Source organism: Sus scrofa, chromosome 18 (genome assembly GCF_000003025.6).
Source record: "Sus scrofa isolate TJ Tabasco breed Duroc chromosome 18, Sscrofa11.1, whole genome shotgun sequence".
Lineage (NCBI taxonomy): Eukaryota > Metazoa > Chordata > Mammalia > Artiodactyla > Suidae > Sus > Sus scrofa.
Genome location: NC_010460.4, coordinates 8,315,559 through 8,336,493, shown reverse-complemented (window position 1 = coordinate 8,336,493; position 20,935 = coordinate 8,315,559). Strand labels below are relative to the sequence as shown.

The following is a 20,935-nucleotide window of genomic DNA, read 5'->3' as shown; positions in this document are numbered from 1 at the left end:
CTTATCCACTCCAAAGGCAATAGTTTGCATCTTTTAACCCCAGATTCCCAGTCCATCCCGCTCCCTTCCCCTGCCCACTAAGACCTATTCTTGGCCCTTGGATCCTAAACTTCTTCAGGTCTGGACCAACTCTTACTCATGGTACTGTACCAGGCACTTTGTGTTAAATAAATGTGTCTCACCATTTCCCTCTGTGGACTTCATTATACCTGAACTTATAAAAAACATTATATGAATGTAAATTTTAAAAGTTATATTGATGAGACTAGGAAATAATATGATAAATTGAATAAATGTGCTCTAAACTATGCAGCCGAAGGAGTATTACCCATTCAGTATTGTGTGAAATTAAGAAGAAAAAGCATCACAGCATTTACTGTCAGGGTAGGTTGGCATGGATTTGAAACCCAGCTCCAGTGACACTGTGCTCTTGGGCAAGTCAGTTTCTTTTTCTGAGCCTCAACTTCCACATCTGTAAAATGAGACTATAACATCTGCCTTGCAAGGTTGTTATGAAGACTATAGGTTATGAAAACAACTGCTGTAATATCTGGCACATGGTAGTTGCTCTATGAATTTTAAGTTATTTTCTTTTTTATTCCAGCAATGCTGCCATTACGAAAACACTTCTGAATATTTCTTTTCTGAAATAGTTTTCAGAGCTTGCTATAGCCCATTAGAATATGTCAATGGGAGAAATATTTTTTTTCTGTGAGGATATGTTTGATTTTCAGAAGGTTTTTGGTTCAGAGAGCGTGATCAAAGTGGTTAATACCATTTTTGATATTTAGAAGAAACTAAGTGCGATTATAATGAGGATTTCTTTTGTAGTTTCTAAAGTGGTACACGGTCTGGCTTTCTCACAGGTAACACTGACAACACACATATTCTATGTGGCACGTTAAAAATCCGGGGAATTAACTATCAAAAAACTTTTTATTTTTGCATAGCACACTGATAAATCAAGCGGTGTTATTAGTAAGCTTGAGAGAGCTGAGATCTTTTAACATACCTCATCACAAGTTAACCATCAAAATTTTACTTCTAGCAAAAAAAGAATCCAGGCAAAAATGACCCAAGGTGGGAGTTCCCGTCATGGCACAGTGGAAACGAATCCGGCTAGGAACCATGAAGTTGTGGGTTTGATCCCTCTCCTCACTCTATGGGTTAAGGATCTGGCATTGCTGTGAGCTGTGGAGTAGGTCACAGACGTGACTCTGATCCCGAGTTGCTGTGGCTCTGGCGTAGGAGGGCAGCAACAGCTCTGATTAGTCCCCTAGCTTGCGAACCTAGGGGTGTGGCTGTAAAAATACAAAAAGCAAAAAAAAAAAAAAAAAAAAAAAAGACCCAAGGCGCCAACCACAGTTTTATGCACGTCTGGAGTCTTCTCTTTTCAGCTAGGTCCACAGTCCAGACATCAGTGTGGCTGAAATGCAGTGAGGAACCTGGTGTCCCCTAATGAGCTAGAGGGGCCTGTCCCTGGTAGAAGGAGTTGGCTGGGGAAATGGATAAGGACGTGGAGATAGGCACTCAGCTTTTATAGAAGCTTATGCCTGTACAGGATAATCCACAAGATGTCTTCATAGGATAAGAGATTGGAGGCACAGGTCATGCCGCCTGCTAGGAAAAAAACCACGGAGGCCAGTGGTTGGAGGAACACAGTCCCATGAATTGACAGTGGTGCCCCCTGGGCATTGTAGAAACTGGATGAGCCCAGACTGGGAATCCGGTGGCAATGCCCAGGTGACTCCCAGGAACCTAGTTTTATTTTGGGATCCAGGGGTTAATGAAGGCTCAGCATTTTACCTGTTACTGCATAGAAGGTCATGAGTGTGGGGGGTCTAGTCAACTGTAAAGGGTTATGGACATGTGAATTATTTTACCCTCTTTTCCTAGTTTGTACCCTGAATTTACTTCATCTTGTGTGCACATGTGTGTGTGTGTGTGTGTATTTTGTTGCTGTTAGAGTAATTCACGGAGAGCAGCTGATGGAGAGGCCTGAGCAGAGACTTTGTGACTTAGGTCAGGGAGGGAAGGGGAGCTGGTAGGACTCCCTTTGGTCACAGGGAGTACCGAGCAGTGGCTCTTAAGCAAGGAGACTGAGCCTGGCAGTAAAGGCACCTTGTGGGATCATCCCCTAAAACCTTTGTTCTAGAACAGCAGGCACTTTGGAGGCACCAGTGGGTGTCATTATCATTTGAATGGAACATTGCTGCTCTTCTTAGGTTCCTAACACAGATACTTCCCCCTTAGATGACACTTTCTTATGGAAGCTGACTGCTGCATGAAATCTGGGGGTTGTCCTCCAGCCTGGCGATGGAGGGAAAATCCATAGTCTCTGACTGTAACTGTGGCAAAAAGCAAAAGGTTGTTTAATTTAATTAATTTATTTTTTATTTTATGGTCACACCTGTGACATAGAGAAGTTCCTGGGCCAGGGATCGAATCTGAGCCACAGCTTCAATCAAACGCCATAGCTGTGGCAACGCCAGATACTTTAACCCACTTAGTGGGGCCAGGGATAGAACCCTTGCCTTCACAGTGACCCAAGCTGCTGCAGTCGGATTCTTAACCCACTGCGCCACAGCAGAAACTCCAAAAATTGTTTAATATTTTTAGTTCAAACTTAAATATCAAAATTAGATTTGAATTACTGTAAAAATGCGAAATTCAAGGTCACTGATGTTAAAAGTCTAGACAGAAAATTTAAGTGAAATGACCCTTTCCTTCTTTCAGTTCTTTCCTGCAAATTGTTTGTTGGTCATGTTTTCTGGGTATTAGTTTTCTTAACTGTTGTTAACCAGGTTGAAGTTACTATGTGAGCAGAGCCAGCAACACGCATTAGAATTGACTTTTGGCCTTGCCGTCGTGGCTTAGCGGAAACGAATCTGACTAGTAATCATGAGGATGCAGGTTCGATCCCCGGCCTTGCTCAGTGGGTTAAGGATCCAGCATTGCTGTGAGCTGTGGTGTAGGTTGCAGACACGGCTTGGATCTGGCATTTGCTGTGGCTGTGGTGTAGGCTAGTGGCCCCAGCTCCGATTTGACCCCTAGCCTGGGAACCTCCATATGCCGTGGGTGCAGCCCTAAAAAAAGACCAAAAAAAAAAAAAAAAAGAACTGACTTTTACAAGGAGAAGATTTTGGAACCCAGTAGGCAGTGAGCCATTTAAATTGCTCTTAAGGGATAAGTGACACGAACACATTTTAGAAAGCTTTATGCTAAATAGATGAACATATTCCGATAGAACATTTTCATTTTTGCAAGCCAAAATTTTGCTTCATGCCAAAATTTTCCATTTATGATATAATTGAGTATCTGGCTGTGATATAAAAAAAAATAACACATTTAGATAAAACACTAGCTGAAGCAACTACACATCATATTTATTTCTGGCAAATGACCTGAGTAATTTCTACTGGGTAAGAAAAATGCAGGCTATGTGCATTAGTTTTCTACTGCTGCCTTAGCAAATTGCCACAGACTTAATGGTTTAACACAACACAAGTGTATTACCCTGGAGTTCTTTGGGTTGGAGGTCCAACTCAGGTTCACTGGGCTAAAGTCAAGGTGTTGGCAAGGACAGTGCTCCTGGAGGCTCTAGGGAGAACCCCTGTCCTTGGCTTAACAGTTTCTAGAGGGTACTCACCCTCCTGGACTTATGGCCTCCTTCCATCTCCAAAGCCAGCAAGGTTGCATCTTTCTGACTATCCTTCCATGGTCATATTTGCTGCTGGAGTTTCTCTCCAATTTTTTTTTTTTTTTTTTTTGTCTTTTGTCTTTTTAGGGCCACACTCACGGCATATGGAGGTTCCCAGGTTAGGGGGTCACATCAGAGCTGTAGCTGCCACCCTACACAAGAGCCACAGCAACATCAGATCTGAGCCGTGTCTGTGATCCACACCACAGCTCCCAACAATGCTAGACCCTTAACCACTGAGCGAGGCCAGGGATTGAACTGGCAACCTCATGGTTCCTAGTTGGACTCGTTTCCATTGTGCCTTGACAGGAACTCCTCTCTGCAATTTTTTTCTTTTTTCTTTTTTTTTGGTCTGTACTTGTGGGATGCAGAAGTTACAAGGCCAGGGATGGAACCTGCACTATAGCAGTGACAATGCTGGATCCTTAACCCACTGAGCCACCAGAGAACACCAAGTTTCTCTGCTTTGAAGGACCCTTGTGATTCGATTGGGCCTACCTGCCTAATTCAGGATTCTCTCTCCATCTCTACATCCTAAACTTAATCACATCTGGAAAATCCCCTTTGCCACCATATAAGGTAACGTCCTCAGGCCCTAGGGATTAGGATGCGGACACTTGACATCTTAGAGGGAAGGGGTATTACTCTGCTCTCATAATGTGGAAACACAGGATTTCATTCAGAGAAATATCTTTCAACTGTGCCCATGATTTGTTACAGGCCTTTAAGGAACTATCACTTGGGTGTTTTATAGGGAAAAGTTATACGTATTTTTAAAAATGACAGTTATTTGTTTGGATTTTAATCTGCTTATTCAAGCTAATGCTCCTTCTCTTTTGTTTACCTTGATAGTGATAACCTGCTAAGGAGAGCAGCCTGTCAAGAAGCTCAGGTAATGCCATTTAACATGAAACAATTAAAAACCCGTCTTATCTCCACCGTGCAGAAAACTCAGCCTGTTCCAGGGGGCTCATGCGGCACCTTGCATCAGTGCAGTTTGTCTGTTTGCTCCCCCGTTATCAGGGGCTGGGTCAGGCTGTGAGCCAACTCTGAGCAGGACTTGAGGAAGTTGACCATCTGGTGCAGAGCAGTTCTAATACCCACCCCCTCAGACTGGTTTACGTCTGGCCTGGTCCTGAGAACACAGAGCTGGGCCAGCTGAGCCCTGGGAATTTGTTCACCTCTGCTGTGGCCCTAATCCGAAAAACCCCCAAAGATATCAGTTCCGAACAGGTGTTGGCTCTCAAGTCCAATCTCCTTAAAACTGTTGGTTCGTATTTTTAAAGCCTGTCTCTTTCACGCAACGGATTCGTACCCTCTGCATTGTTATCCCAGTCCCGTGACTTTGCACTTAAATGTTCATCTATCTGGTCGGTTTGGTTCCAGATGAATTGTAAATCCTTTCAAGTTTACGACCACAACTTTGTTCTTCCCTCCCCTCCGCATGTGTACATTATACCTTGCAGATGAATTTGCATGCCTGAGGTGCCTTTTGGTTGTATGTCATTTAAGCTCATGATGTCGTAAGTACCAAAAAACCCCCCATGAAGTAAAAACTGACAAAGGCAGGATGTGTCTAGGAGAGGTGAGGAGCCAACTCCATGTTTGCTTCTGAAATGTTTTCATGCCTGACAATGACAGTAGATGCTATGAATAAATTCCCCTCTTTGGTGATTCTCAGTATTCAATCCGTGTTTTAAGAAATGGATTCCTTTTTTTTTTTTTAAATCTCGTATGGCTCTAAGTTTTTTTGGAAGTCAATTGAAATAACGCTTTAATATTAAATTGGAAGTAGTCCATTAGCAACTGGAAAATCCCGTCCCTCTTGCTCTTGCAGGGAGAGTGGTCATGGGGTTCTCCCTTTCTTTCTTTCGTTTTTGTTTTTTTTTTTTTTTTTTTGGCTTTTTTAGGCACTACAGCTGCTGGCCTCCGTCACAGAAATGCAGGATCTGAGTTGCGTCTGCAACCTACACCACAGCTCATGGCAATGCCAGATCCTTAACCACTGAGCGAGGCCAGGGATAGAACTCAACACCTCATGGTTACTGGTTAGGGACCCGGCGTTGCCATGAGCTGTGGTGTAGGTCGCAGACGTGGCTCAGATCCCACGTTGCTGTGGCTCTGGCGTAGGCCCGTGGCTACGGCTCCAATTAGACCCCTAGCCTGGGAACCTCCATATGCCACGAGAGCGGCCCTAAAAAAAGCAAAAAGACAAAAAAAAAACCCAAAAAACAAAAAAACAACTCTCATGGTTACTAATCAGATTCCCTTCCGCTGCGCCACGACGGGAATTTCTAGGTTCTCCCTTTGTTGTGCAACATAAATGCCTCCACCTCTGAGTTCCATCTCCTGTTACTTTATCAAGGACCCTGCTCCTTTAGTTATTTCCTCCCTTGCATTTATTTACCTCTTCCCACTGTTGTTCTTTTTTGTTGTTTGTTTTTTGGCCTAGACTTGCAAGGGCCAGATGTGGGATCTCAGTTCCCAGACCAGAGATTGAACCTGGGCCGCAGTGGTGAAAGTGCTGAGTCTTAACCACCGGGGAACTCCCCCTCTTCCCATTGTTCTGATGCTCCACTTACCCCATTTAGCTCCTTCCTGTCTGGAAAAAGGAAGTGAATTCATCCTTATAGCTTCCTCCCTCTAGTTACTTTTCTTGTGTGTATCCTTCCTTTCTCAGTCTAAATTCTTTTTTATTTTTTTTTATCTTTCTTAGGGCCCCACCCACAGCATATGGAGGTTCCCAGGCTAGGGGTAGAATCAGAGATGTAGCTGCTGGCCTACACCACAGCCACAGCAATGTGGGATCCGAGCCATGTCTGTGACCTACACCACAGCTCAGGGCAACACCAGGTTCTTAACCCACAGAGAGACACCAGGGATCGAACCCGAGTCCTCATGGATACTAGTCAGGTTCATTACCGCTGAGCCATGATGGGAACTCCCCAGTCTAAATTCTTGAACGAATGTAATTTATTTTTTTTAATCTCACATAAATTCACCTCGTTGTCATCTCTTAGAAATGCCTTAACCTACGGAAAAACCTGAGACCTGAGTTGCAAGTGGGTAGGAATTCTAACAACTAAAACTTCAGGACCAGGAGGAATAATCTGGAACCATAGATCTGGAATCTGGCAGGTTAATTAAATCATTTCTGTTCAAATTCCAGAAATAGTATGTATAGAAAAAGAACAAATTACAATATTTAGAGATTTGGCAGCAAAATGTTAAGGTCTCACTCAGTAAGAGTGAAAACAGAGTAGAAATTATAATGTGCCAGAAGCTTTTTGCAAAGAAATAGTATGTCTTCCTGAAGTATGTAGAAATAGAAGTTTATTTTTTTATTTTATTTTGTAATTTATTATGTATTTATTTATTTTTGCTTTTTAGGGTCGCATCCATGGCATATGGAAGTTCCCAGGCTAGGGCTCGAATCAGAGCTACAGCTGCTGGCCTGCGCCACAGCCACAGCAACACAGGATCCGAGCCACATCTGTGACCTACACCACAGCTCAAGGCAACACCAGATCCCTAACCCACTAAGTGAAGCCAGGGATTGAACCTGCATCCTCATGGATGCTAGTTGGATTCATTTCTGCTCCGCCATGATGGTTCTGAAGTTTGTTTTTTTAAAGCAGGAAATAGACAATGGTGAGAAAGGTTCTCCAGTGGGCTGTCAGGAGGTGATTAAGTTGGAGTCAGTTACTTAATAAAGATCTTGGTATACCTTTCATTTTGCTGCCATCTTTACTTTGTACTTCCGTGCTTGAATTCTGCTTCCTTGGCCCAGACCTGCTCTCTACCATCTAACCCTCAGAACTTTGCCCTCTCTGGGGCTTTCCTGTCCTATTCTTTTTGTTGAGCGTCTTCTCCAATCCAGATGGAGCAGCAGTGACTGCCATTAGTTCCACTCTGACTCTTCACACCTAGTCCTCTGTGCTTCTTAACTCTGCCTCATCCTTCGCCTGCTCTTTAGAGCTGATGCAGCAGAAGTGTGGGTTTGGAGTTAGCTAGCTATGCATTCTAGGCTTGTAATTTAGTAACTCTTTTTGACTTTGACTTAGTCTGCATCTTGGCTTTCTCATCTGTAAAATGGGAATATTTAATACCTCCCTGGGTTCTGAGAACTAAGAACAATATATGAAAGTGGCAAGTACTAGGTGCCTAGTACGTATGAATTACATTTCCTGTTCCAGTTGAGGCTATTTAGTTATCATACAAGGTTGTAAAGAAGGATGCAAATTACGTTTGGGTTTTTATGTCTATAAAGATATGAAGATTAATTGGTAACCCAAAGATTCTTCATGGAGAAGCTTTAGTAATAGGTTAAAGGAGAAAAAAAGATTATGTTCTGAAAACTAAAAACAAACTTCCCTTTTGACAGACTATGTCCTCATTGGTCATAAGAGACTTAGCTGGAGTTCCCGTTGTGGCTCAGTGGTTAAAGAATCATGAACCATGAGTTGCGGATTCGATCCCTGGTCTTCCTCAGTGGGTTAAGGACCCAGCATTGCCATGAACTGTGGTGTAGGTTGCAGACGCGGCTCGTCCCGTGTTGCTGTGGCTGTGGTGTAGGCCAGCGGCTACAGCTCCAATTCGACCCCTAGCCTGGGAACCTCCACATGCCATGGGAGCAGCCCTAGAAAAGGCAAAAAGACAAAAAAAAAAAAAAAAAAAAAAAAGAGTCTAGCCATATCTTATAGAGCAAAGCTGCTTACCATTGCTCTGAATGAAGCAGGGTGCTTTATTACAATATGAAACTCAGCTTATTTTCTTTAAATAATGGTGTACTTTTATTATTGCTTATGGTGGTGTGTCAGTATAAAACCATGAAAGAGTGTTTGTTTCTCCAGTGTAAACACCCTGTCTTCTGGAGATAAATTATTTTGGAATGAAAGAATATATGTGCCCACTGACTGAATGAAGGGACATTTACTGAATTTTTTCATTTTTTTCCCCTTTTAGGTGTTTGGCAATCAACTCATTCCTCCCAATGCACAAGTGAAGAAGGCAACCGTCTTTCTCAACCCCGCTGCTTGCAAAGGGTAGTTCAGCTTGTGATTTGTTACATATTCAGTTTTTCTAAGGGGAAAAGAGTCACAGACCAGCAGGTAGCTGGTTGGATTGCGTGGGGTTGGAAGACCTGGGTTCACTACTCTTGTAGCAATAAGCTTCGGTTGTAACGTAGAAATCCCAGTTACTGAGATATCACTGCAAAGCTACCTGATGCTTAGCAAACTTGTCTCAGTAATGTTTAATAATTATTCCAGAATTAACACGCTCAAATCAGTCTTATCTGCTTGGCGGTAGCCCCCTTGGGAGCAACTTCTGCGGCTGCGATGTAATGATGCGGGCTTCGGTGTCACAGGTTGTTCAGAGATGGCCGAGAGCACTATCGCCTTGTGCGGTCAGAAGCATTGTTTCCACGTAGTGAATGTTGACCTTGGCCTTGGAGGTTGATTGGGAAGACCACTGAGGAAATGGCCCACAGGGGCAGGGGCCTAGAGACAGGATGCCTACTTAGGGCCCTTGCTGTGTCCCAGGGTGGTCTGTAACCTGGTGTGGCTGGCCTGGAGGGGTCTTGTGAGTCAATTGTAAGAATTAAGATGTCAAGACTAGTTGGGAACGTAGTGAATAGTCATGTATTTATTATTATCATCATCGTCATCATCATCATTATTATTGCTTTTTTGGGCCACAACTGTGCATGTGGAAGCTCCCAGGCTAGGGGTGAATCAGAGCTACACCTACGGCCTACACCACAGCAGTGCGGGATCCACTCTGCATCTGTGACCTGTATCACAGCTCACAGCAACGCTTGATCCTTAACCCACTAAGTGAGGCCAGGGATTGAACCACATCCTCATGGATACTAGTTGGGCTCATTTCCACTGCGTCACAATGGGAACTCCAGTAGTCATGCATTCATTCATTTATTGTAACAAATGTACCAGACTGATGCCTGATATTGAAAGTAAGGAGGCTGTGTGTGTGTGTGTGTGAGTGTGTGAAGGGAGCAGGGGAGTATGTGAGAACTCTGTGTTGTCCACTCATTTTACTGGGAAGCTAAAAACTGCTCCAGAAAAATAAAGTCCATTAACTTTTAAAAAGTACTGTAAGTGGAAAAAAGTTTTTTACGTTGCTGGTTAGGTGCAACTCTTATTCAGTTGGAAAGGTAAATAAAAAGATTTTTGATGGCTTTTAGAAGAAATCACTTAAAATTTTAAATTGGAGTTCCTGTCATGGCATAGTGGAAATGAATCGGACTAGGAACTATGAGGTTTCGGGTTCAATCCCTGGCTTCGCTCAGTGGGTTAAGGATCTGGTGTTGCCATGAGCTGTGGTGTAGGTTGCAGACACGGCTCGGATCCCGAATTGCTGCTGCTCTGGCGTAAGCCGGCAGCTGTAGCTCCAATTGGACCCCTAGCCTGGGAACCTCCATATGCCTTAAGTGGGATTCGTTTTGTCTTGATTGAGGATCAGAAAGTTAATAAGTGTTTATTATATTGGATTTTAGAAGATCAAAGTCAGATGACAGTAAGACAATAAGAACAACAACAACAAGGATAGTTGGGAGCAGCTTCTGGGGTAAAATTAGTACTGTCTGGAGAGAAACACAGGGGCTTTAAAATAAGTTCCTCCAGTCATTTCTGGGGAGGTAGTGGGTGGGGCTTCACAGTTATGAGGACTGGTCATGACGTTTCAAATTTTCTTTTTTGGCTCCCCTGCGGCCTATAGAGTTCCTGGGCTAGGGATCAGATCCAAGCCACAGTTTCAACCCACCTCTCCGCTGCAAGCAATGCTGGATCTTTAACCCGCTGGGCTGGGCTGGGGATGAACCTGGCTTTTGCAGAGGTTGGGCTGAGGATTGCCTCCTGGCTTTGCAGAGGTGCTGCCGATCCCATTGTGCCACAGCAGAAACTCTGCCTTATTTCTTTTCACTTCAGCAGTTTAAGATATTTATCTGCAGATTGTCTAACCTGACCCCATACTGTCCCTAACTGAATCTTTTTTGCCCACCTTTGTTGGAGCCACTTCCCACCTCCATAAACATGCCAATCGTTAGGCCTATGATCATTCTTGTCTAAAGCCAACTCTAAACAAAAATACCAACAAAGGAATGGGTTCAAACATGACACAATCAAAATACCCAAGATAACTGGCGTCACTGGTGGCCTGTGACAGAAGCCAACAGGAAACAGTGTGGGTTTCAGAGTTTGAAGGACCAGGCCTATGTACTCCTTTCTGCTCTGTGATACTGTGAGTGGGGCTTAACTTCTTAAATCCTCCCGTTTACTTGTCTGTAAAATGGGAAGAGTGATAGCACAGACCTTATAAAAATTACCTTCTACTCCTTTAGGATTAACTGAGATTGTGCCTGTAAAGTGTTTGGCATTCTTTCTATTTCATAGTTAGCACTCAATAAAAGACGTAGAAGCTGCCGCTATCTTTATTACTGTCCTGGAGGCTCAGTTTAAACCCTTCTCCACTGGGCTCTCCCATCCTCGTACCCCTCCTTCCACCTGCCTTAATGTCACTGTTCTAGGTCCTGTTCCTTTAGAGACCTAGTAAGTTAGTAACGTGCACATTCTGATGAAATAGCTGGCAATTTAAGCTGTAATCAGTCATTTTGAGTTCCTACTTCTAAGAGAGATTTGCATTTTTTAAAAAAACGAATAAACTATTTTTTAGAGCAGTTTTAGGTTCTGTAAACATGTTTACATGTAAATGTATTTGCATTTCAACAAGAACCTGCCTTTATCTACCAGCGCGAAGAAGGCAAGTTTTTCTTTCTACGGTCACTGGTCACGGTCTCCTTTCACAAGGTGAATCCCTGTGTGCTTCTAGGAAGCAGCCATTCTGAAACTCCCCAGCATCTTTTTTTTTTCTTTTTTTCTAAGCTTTCACTGTTGAATTGCACTATTTTTGTCGTCTTGGCCCTGCCCTGACACTTTATTTATAATTTATTATGTAGCTATTTCATTATGTAGTGCTGGTTTAAAACTACATCAGAGCTTTAGGAAATAAGAGAACTGCGTTTAGCATTAATAAATAATACATGAAGGAGTAATTATTTTGTGTGTGTGTGTGTGAACCTGGAAATTGCTGTAAGTATAGAAAGCCTTTATTTAGCTCTGGCACTATCTCACCCTTAATTATATAATAAATAATACATTTCTTACTGGTAACACTTGTTTTTCAATCTTTTACATGGAACATTAGAAGGAAAAAAAATGTCATTACTTCCATTTTAGAGATTTTTCTATGCCTGTGGCTTCACATAAAGATGTGAATAAATACCCAACTGTTCAAATCTTCTTTTTTTTTAACTTGAAGTATAATTGATTTATAATATTGTGTTAGTTGCAGGTATACAGCAAAGTGATTCGGTTATATATTTTTATATATATATTTTTTTCATTCTTCCAGGCCTTTTTCTGTTATAGGTTATTACAAGATATTACATATAGTTCTCTGTGCTATAAAATAAATCCTGTTGTTTTATCTGTTTTATATATGATAATTTGTATCTGTTAATCCTCTACTCTTAATTGTCCCTTCCCCCTTTGGTAACCATAAGTTTGTTTTCTATGTCTGTGAGTCTGTTTCTGTTTTGTAAATAAATTCATTTGTATTATTTTTTACCTTCTACATGTGAGTGATAGTGTATAATATTTGTTTTTCTCTGTCTGACTTATTTCCTTTAGTATGATAATCTCCATGTCCATCCATGTTGGTACAGATGGCATTATTTCCTTCTTTTTTATGGCCAAGTAATATTCCATTGTTATAGGTACAATTTCTTTATCCATTTATGTGTCGGTGGTATTTAGGTTGCCTCCATGACTTGGAAGGGTATTGTAAACTCTGCTGCTGTGAACATTGGGGTGCATGTTTCTTTTTGAATTGGAGTTTTCTTCTTTTCCAGATAATACTCCCAAGAGTGGGATTGCTGAATAATATGATAGCTCTATTTATAGTTTTTTTTAAAGGAACCTGCACACTCTTTGCCATAGTGGCTGCACCAGTTTACATTCCCACCAACAGTGTAGGAGGGTTCCCTTTTCTCCACCCCCTCTCCAGCATTTATTGTATGCAGACTTTTCAGTGACTGGAGTGGGATGACACCTCATTGTAGTTTTGCAAATCTGATTTCTTTAACTCAGAGGAGCTTATAGATGTGTTGTAAATGATTAATATAGCAGAGTGAGACTTTCCAGAGTTTTGCTTCTTAGAGCTAGATCTGCTCTGCTTCCAACTGATCCTTTCTGTCCTTTCTCTTTTTAAAAAATCTTTACGGCCATCCCCTCGGCCTATGGAAGTTCCAGGACTAGGGATTGAATCTGAGCTTCAGCTGCTACCTGTGCTGCAGCTGCGGCAGTGCTGGGCTGGGAATCGAACCCACGCTTCCTTAGCAACCTGAGCCACTGCAGTCAAGTTCTTTACCCACTGTGCCACAGTGGGAACTCTACATCTGATCCTTTCTTATCAACCTAGTAATGAAAGCAACCTTGCAAGGGGAAATGTTTTGCAGTATCACTAACTCAGCCTTTTATTGTTGGGTTAAGTCCCAGAAGTGGTGAGCTGGAAAGGCGAAATTTCCAGTTAGCGTTTCGTGTTCATTCTAATAAGCACTCAGAGTAGTAGAAAAGAGAGGGGATATTTGTTTAATTTGCTGGTCATGTGCTCAGGTAGAGGCCCTTGATTCCAGGTATTCTTTTGGTGCTTGTGAAAATTTACTCAAGCTTCTTAATTTTTATTTTAATTCATAATAAATGTTTTGTGTTCTTTGTGCCTTTGGGTAGTTTTTTCTTTTTAGTTTGAAGAATGTTGAATTTGGTCCATGCATAACTATACATGTTCCTCATTTGCTACCTTTTCATCTCTTTCTAAAATAAAATATCCTTGAGAAAGTCAAAGCATGCATCACTGATTAAAATAATAATCTTTTTGAAAGAGGACTGAGTAAATGTGGGTGTAAAAGTTAGATGTTTGGTGTTGATAGTTTGGAAAGTACATTTTTTTTTTTTCTTTTTAGGGCCACACCTGCAGCATATGGAGGTTCCCAGGCTAGGGGTCTGATTGGAGCTACTACAGCTGTCGGCCTACACCACAGCCACAGCAACGCAGGATCTGAGGCACATCTGCAACCTACACCACATCTCACAGCAACGCCAGATCCTTAACCCACGGAGCGAGGCCAGGGATTGAACCCCGCAACCTCATGGTTCCCAGTTGGTTTCTTTCCACTGTGCCATGATGGAAACTCCACTTTTTTTTTTTTTTTTTCTGATGTGATAGTTGAAAATATTTGGGTAAAAGACAAATCAACTGATGGGTAGGTTTAACATTTATTCAACTTTGAGACCATGCCCCAGGGTCTCTTTGCAGCTTTTGCATCCCTTGATCCCTGGGCTATGTTTTTGAATCCTGACCTGGACTGGACAAGAGTCACTACCAGAGTGACGTATGTGATATTTTTAAAACATGCAAACTCTTCTAAGAGCTGTTTACTCTTTCTTTATTATATCACAATCGTCTCCCTTCCTTTTCCTCAGAATTTACATGTCTGCATTTGGGACAGGTTATTCATTCATTCATCTGTACATTAATTCATCAGGTGCTTAACTCAGTACCTTCTGGGTGTGCCAGTCATGATCCTGGAGGCCAGGGGACTCCAGGATTAATAAGGTTTGGTGTATGTTTTTGCAAGTCTTCTGGTCTAGTACCGAAAGCTGTCTTGGAAATCACTAATCATCATAAGAACATGAAAGTTCTGGAGTTCCTGTCGTGGCTCAGCAGAAGCGAATCTGACTAGCATCCATGAGGATGCAGGTTTGATCCCTGGCCCCAATCGTGGGTTAAGGATTCCGAGTTGCCATGAGCTTTGGTGTAGGTTGCAGATGCAGTTTGGAACTGACGTTGCTGTGGCTATGGCATAGGCCAACATCTACAGTTCCAGTTTGACTCCTAGCCTGGGAACCTCCTTATGCCATGGGTGCAGCTCTAAAAAGACACCAAAAAAAAAAAAAAAAAAAAAAAGAAAGCTCCTAAGATAGATGTATCAAGTGCTAGGGCTACGCACAGAGAGGCATGACTTGGAGGTTTGGACAAGCAGTCAGTTATCCCATTGTCAGATTAGGTAATTTTGAACGTTTTCCTTTGGCAGCAGAAATTCTGCCTTCATGGAAAAGAATTTCGCTCTTTCTCCTGGGATTTCACTACAGGGATAAAACTCAAGAAATGGGGATACCTTTAGTATTTGAAATTGTTAAAAACGATGTATCTCTCCTCCAAAGGTTTTGCCCACTGAGTTAGAATTAAGCAATATTCTGTTTGGTTTGGTCTGTTCTCTCCGGCCCCAGGGAAAATGTTAAGAGTAAGTACATTCGCAGTCCACCACTGGAGTATAAACAGGTCCCCTGAAGACTTATGACATTATACTTAGGCTACAGGTGTTTTTGTCTGGCTTGTGGTGCTTCCCCAGCTCCTCTACCTGTCTAGCCCACAGTAGATGCTCAGTAAAGGCCTGTTGAATGAATCAGAACTCATTGCCTGAGTGGAGCCATATCTAGAGCACAGTCTTCCTCTAGAGGAAGTAGGTTGTGAACTGTAAGCATCCCCAGTGAACAACAGCTTGTGTACTAGACAAAGTACAAACTCCTGGAGGCCCCACAGTGAAAGAGCCCATGCTTCTACCCAGAGAAACTTGGGACTCATCCTTAGCCTCCTCCTGCACTAGAACAAATACAGGAAAAACACTATCCTTGTCCTATTTTAGAGAATATGGTTGGGCTTTTTCTTTTTCCTCTCGACAACTTGTGTTAAAATATTTGTATTTTTCCCTCTGTCTACAGCAAAGCCAGGACTCTATTTGAAAAAAATGCTGCCCCGATTTTACACTTATCTGGCATGGATGTGACTGTTGTTAAGGTGAGAACTGCTCTAGAATGTTGATTTTATCCAAGCTACCCCTCCTTATAATATACTCCTCTTTTTTTATTACCCAGTGAATTTGTTACATTTATAGTTGTACAATGATCATCACAGTCCAATTTTACAGGATTTCCATCCCACACCCCCGACACATCCCCCTACCCCCCAAACTGTCTTCTTTGGAAACCATAAGTTTTACAAAGTCTGTGAGTCAGTATCTGTTCTGCAAAGAGGTTCATTCTGTCCTTTTTTTCAGATTCCACATTATCAGTGAAAGCATTTGATATTGGTGTCTCATTGTATGGCTGACTTCACTTAGCATGATAATTTCTAGGTCCATCCATGTTGCTAAAAATGCTGGTATTTCGCTCCTTTTAATGTCTGAGTAATACTCCATTGTGTATATGTACCACATCTTCTTGACCCGCTCCTCTGTTGATGGACATTTGGGTCGTTTCCATGTCTTGGCTATTGCAAATAGTGCTGCAATGAACATTGGAGTACATGTGTCTTTTTGAGTCATGGTTCCCTCTGGATAGATGCCCAGGAGTGGGATGGCCGGATCAAATGGTAGTTATATTTTTAGTTTTCTGAGGAATCTCCATACTGTTTTCCACAGTGGTTGCACCAATTTACAATCCCACCAACAGTGTACTAGGGTTCCTTTTTCTCCACACCCTTTCCAGTGCTTATTATTTGTAGACTTTTGGATGTTGGCCATTCTGGCTGGTGTAAGGTGGTACCTCACAGTGGTTTTGATTTGCATTTCTCTAATAATGAGTGATGTTGAACATCTTTTCATGTGTTTTTTGGCCATCTGTACGTCATCTTTGGAGAATTGTCTGTTTAGATCTTCTGCCTATTTTTTGATGGAGTTGTTTGTTTCTTTGGTATGGAGCTGCAGAAGATGTTTATAAATTTTGGAGATGAATCCCTTGTCAGTTGAATGACTTGCAAAGATTTTCTCCCATTCTGTGGGTTGTCTTTTTGTGTTGTTTAGGGTTTCCTTTGCTGTGCAGAAACTTTGAAGTTTGATTAGGTCCCATTTGTTTATTTTTGTTTTTATTGTCAACACTCTGAGAGGTGGATCTGAGAAGGTGTTGCTGTTGTTTATGTCAGAGAGTGTTTGGCCTATGTTTTCCTCTAAGAGTTTTATAGTGTCTGGTCTTCTATCTAGGTCTTTAATCTATTTTGAGTTTGTTTTTGTGTATATACTATATCCTTCTTGACTTAGCAGAAATCACTTATTACATAAGAAGACAAAAAGCGGACAAAAGCAGAGAAATCAATATTGTATTGTCACACTGGTATTTGATGAAATAATTTTGGGGGAAGTTCGTGGTGCATTGGAAACAAACCCAACTAGTAACCATGATGTTGCGGGTTCAATCTCTGGCCTCGTTCAGTGGGTGGGGTGGGGATCCTGTGTTGCAGTGAGCTGTGGTGTAGGTGGCAGCTGTGGCTGGGATCCAGTGTTGCTGTGGCTGTGGCATAGGCCAGCAACTGTAGCTGATTCAACCCCTAGCCCGGGAAGTTCCATATGCTATGGGTGTGGCCCTAAAAAAGCAATAAATAAATAAAATAATTTTTCCCCAAACATTGTCATCTTCTCATTTTAAGAATCGGATTAGATGGCGGCATGAACTTGGTTCCTTTCATCTGAAAGAGACAAGATGGGGAACTATTTTCTCTCAGAAGATCAAAGTTGTTACAGAATTCTTAAAGAATTCTCTTCCTAACTATAAAAAAAAACTAAACGTTTGAGTAGTTCATTTAATCCCCTGGCAGTTCCACTGACAGGTAAACATTTTCTTTCTGGCGAGGAATTATCTCCGGTGAGGAATTTTAAGTGATTAAGCGTTAGAATTTTCAAGATTTGGGTCAGAAGAAAAGGGGGGTAAAAATAAGTAAGAAGAAATTGTGCTATTTGAGAAGATGTCTCAGGTCTACATTTTGTTGACTTTTAAGCAAAGTGTGTGGTGTATACATGGGCGTTTATATTTGGTGAAAATCACCATTACCATATGTGTAAGTCTACAGTTTACCTATTTTTAATATTACACACTTTCATTAAATCATAGAGATTGAACGGTCATTTAGCCCAGCTTAATCATGCAGTGTCTGAGACATGGTCTTCCAGTTGTCTGCCTCCAGGGATGGGAGAAAGGGGAAGAAAACTAACATTGGTTTCAGGATCTATGATGCATATTGCAGATACTACATAGGAGAAATCTTAGAATGGGCACTTAAGATCAATATTTTTTGTTCCTAAAATGTTTGGTTGCACTCACAAGGAGAACCATCTGGGCCTGGAGCTTTCTCTGATGGGAAATTTTTTTGTACATTAGCTTTCTTTAGTGGCTATAGAAATACTTAAGTTCTATTTCTTGAATTAATTTCAGTGAGGTAAATTTTTTAAAGGAATTTGTGCATTTTTTTCTAAGTTTTCATATTAATAGGTATTGAGTTGTCCTTAATATCATCTTTTTAACTTAAATTTATGTAACATCTGCAATATCTCATTTTCATGCCCAATAGTCTTTTATTGTTGGTTTGTGCTATATTTTCCCCCCCTCAGTTTTGTGAGAAGTGCATCAATTTAATTAATTCTTGCCAAGAACCATTTTTTGGTTTATTGATCCTTTCATTTGTTTGCTTCATTAATTTCCAGTCTGTCTTTATTGTTTCCTTCATTCTACTTTCCCTGGATTTTTCTTTTTCTTTTCTTTTTTTTTTTTTTTTTTGCTGTTCTTTTCTGACATTTTAACTTGGATCTTTATTTCATTAATTTTTACCCTTCTTTCTGTGTATGCTTTGAAAGCTATAAACTTCATTCTACTGCTTCAGCTGCATTCTAGAAGTTTTGATATATAGTATTTTCATTATCAGTCATTTCTAAATATTTTTCAATTTTCATCACAATTTTGTTTGACCTATGAGTTATTTAGGCATGTTTTAAAATTTTCAAATCTGAAGCTTTTCCACGTCTTTAATTGTGTTAAGGTCAAAAAACATAGTCTATATAACTCCATTATTTTAAAGTTTATTGAGACTTGTTTTATGGCCTACCATGTGGTTTGTTTTCATAAATGTTTTATGTGTGCCTAAAAGGAATATATATCAGTTATTGGGTACAATGTTCTGCATATGTTCATTAAGTCAAATCTGTTAATTATTTGGCTGAGATCTTATATGTCCTTACTGATTTTTTTTCTTCTGGTTTAATTATTCAGAAAGAGGTGTGGATTTGCCTGTTTCTCTATGCAGTTTTATCCGCTTTTGCTTTTTTGTATTTTGAGACTATATCAGTAGATGCATTCACATTTCAAATTATTTCATTTTTCTCACATTCTGACCCCTGTCATAGAGTGACTCTCTTTAGCACTCAAATGCCTTTTACAGTAGTCTATTTTATTTAGTATTAGTAACTATACCAGCTTACTTTGGTTAGTTTTTGCCTGGTGTGTTTTTTACATATCTTTACTTCAGCCTTTTTTTATCTTTATATGTTAATGCAACATTGGTAAAGGCATGATAAAAAGATATTTAAAAGATCCAGTTTTTGAGGGTTTTTTTTTTTTTGTCTTTTGACTAGACCATATCCATTAATATTTATTATAATTGTTGTTATGTTTAGATGTATTTCTATACCAGTTATCTATTGCTCCATAGCAAACTGCCTTGACAGTGGTTTTTCTGCTTAGGATTCTGTTGATCAGCAATCTGTGTTCAAAAGTGTTCTTGTGCAGGTCTCACCTGGGCTTCTCAGTGGCATGTCTTTTCATGGCTTGATAGCTTATTTATTTCCACTTGTCACAGAATAATAATATTCCATTGAGTGTGTTTAACAGTTTGTTTATCCATTTGCCTATTGAAGGACATCTTGATTATTTGCAGTTTTGTGATTATAAAGCGGCTGTAAACATTTGTGTGCGGGTTTTTGTTTAGATAGGATTTTTCAGTTCATTTGGGTAAATACCTAGGAGTGCAATAGCTGTTTGATAAGAGTTTGCTTAGCTTTGTAAGAAACTGCCAAATGCTTTCCAAAAGTGGCTGGACTGTTTTGTATTCCCACTAACAATGAAGGACATTTTCTGTTGTTCCGCATCCTGTCAGCATTTGGTGTTCACGAGGTTTTGGGTTTTAGCCATTCTCGTACCGTGCATATCAGTTTCTCATTGTCTTAATTTGCAGTTCCCCAATAACATATAATGTTGAGCATTTTTTCATTTATTTTCCATCTATATCTTCTTATGTGAGGTGTCTGTTCAGTTCTTTGCTATTTTCATGGACTTGTTTCTTGTTTGTTTCCTTAGTGTCGAATTTTAGAGTCCTTTGTGTATTACAGGTTCTTTATCAGATAAGTTTTTTTGCAGATGTTTTCTCTTATATTATCTTTTAAAGCTGTCTTTTCAATCTCTTAGTAGTATTTTCACAAAGAATTTTTTTTTTTTTTTGTCTTTTGTCTTTTTGTTGTTGTTGTTGTTGTTGTTGCTATTTCTTGGGCCGCTCCCGTGGCATATGGAGGTTCCCAGGCTAGGGGTTGAATCGGAGCTGTAGCCACCGGCCTATGCCAGAGCCACAGCAACGGGGGATCTGAGCCGCGTCTGCAACCTACACCACAGCTCACGGCAACGCCGGATCGTTAACCCACTGAGCAAGGGCAGGGACTGAACCCGCAACCTCATGGTTCCTAGTCGGATTCGTTAACCACTGCGCCACGACGGGAACTCCACAAAGAAGTTTTTAATTTTAAGAAAGTTCAACGTAGCAATTTTTTCTTTTGTGCGTCTTGCTTTTGGTGATTTGCCTAATGGTAATTCATTACCAAACCCAGGACCACCTAGATCCCCAGCTGTGTTCCTTTTTAAAAGTTTTACAGTTTTCTTTTTTTTATTTGACATTTAGGTCTCTGATCCATTTTGAGTTAATTTTTGAAATGTGTAAAGTTCAGTTTTTCTGCATCATTAGGTCAGTCTTTATCCTTCCTTTTTGTTGCATTTGGAATTTTCCTCTTGAGATTAGAGCCCCAAATGCATCATCCTTCTTAATGTAATCTCTTAAATTATGGTCTGTTAATTTTGATTCTTTAATTCATGTACTTACTCATATTTATTAATTTTTCTTGCAAATATTTATTGAGTGCCTACTACAAGGTAAGCTCTGTTCTAGGTATCAGGGATACAGACTGAATAAAACAAATTTCCCTCCAACTGTCCTCAAAGAGCTTCCATTCAGAGTATGAAAGGAAGGGATGCAGAGAAGAATCATGCACAAATAAACATACCTTGTCAGACG

At 40.7% G+C, this 20,935-nt stretch overlaps 1 protein-coding gene across 4 annotated transcripts in view; it reads left to right on the top strand.

Moving 5' to 3' along the window:
• The window catches only part of AGK (acylglycerol kinase), a 105,300-nt gene that overhangs the window by 32,567 nt on the left and 51,798 nt on the right, over positions 1-20,935 (top strand). For all 4 annotated transcript variants that reach the window (XM_021078451.1, NM_001143699.1, XM_021078452.1 and 1 more), the window contains 3 exon segments: positions 4,553-4,592; positions 8,666-8,745; positions 15,559-15,634. In XM_021078451.1, the coding sequence (XP_020934110.1) occupies positions 4,553-4,592; positions 8,666-8,745; positions 15,559-15,634 (196 nt within the window).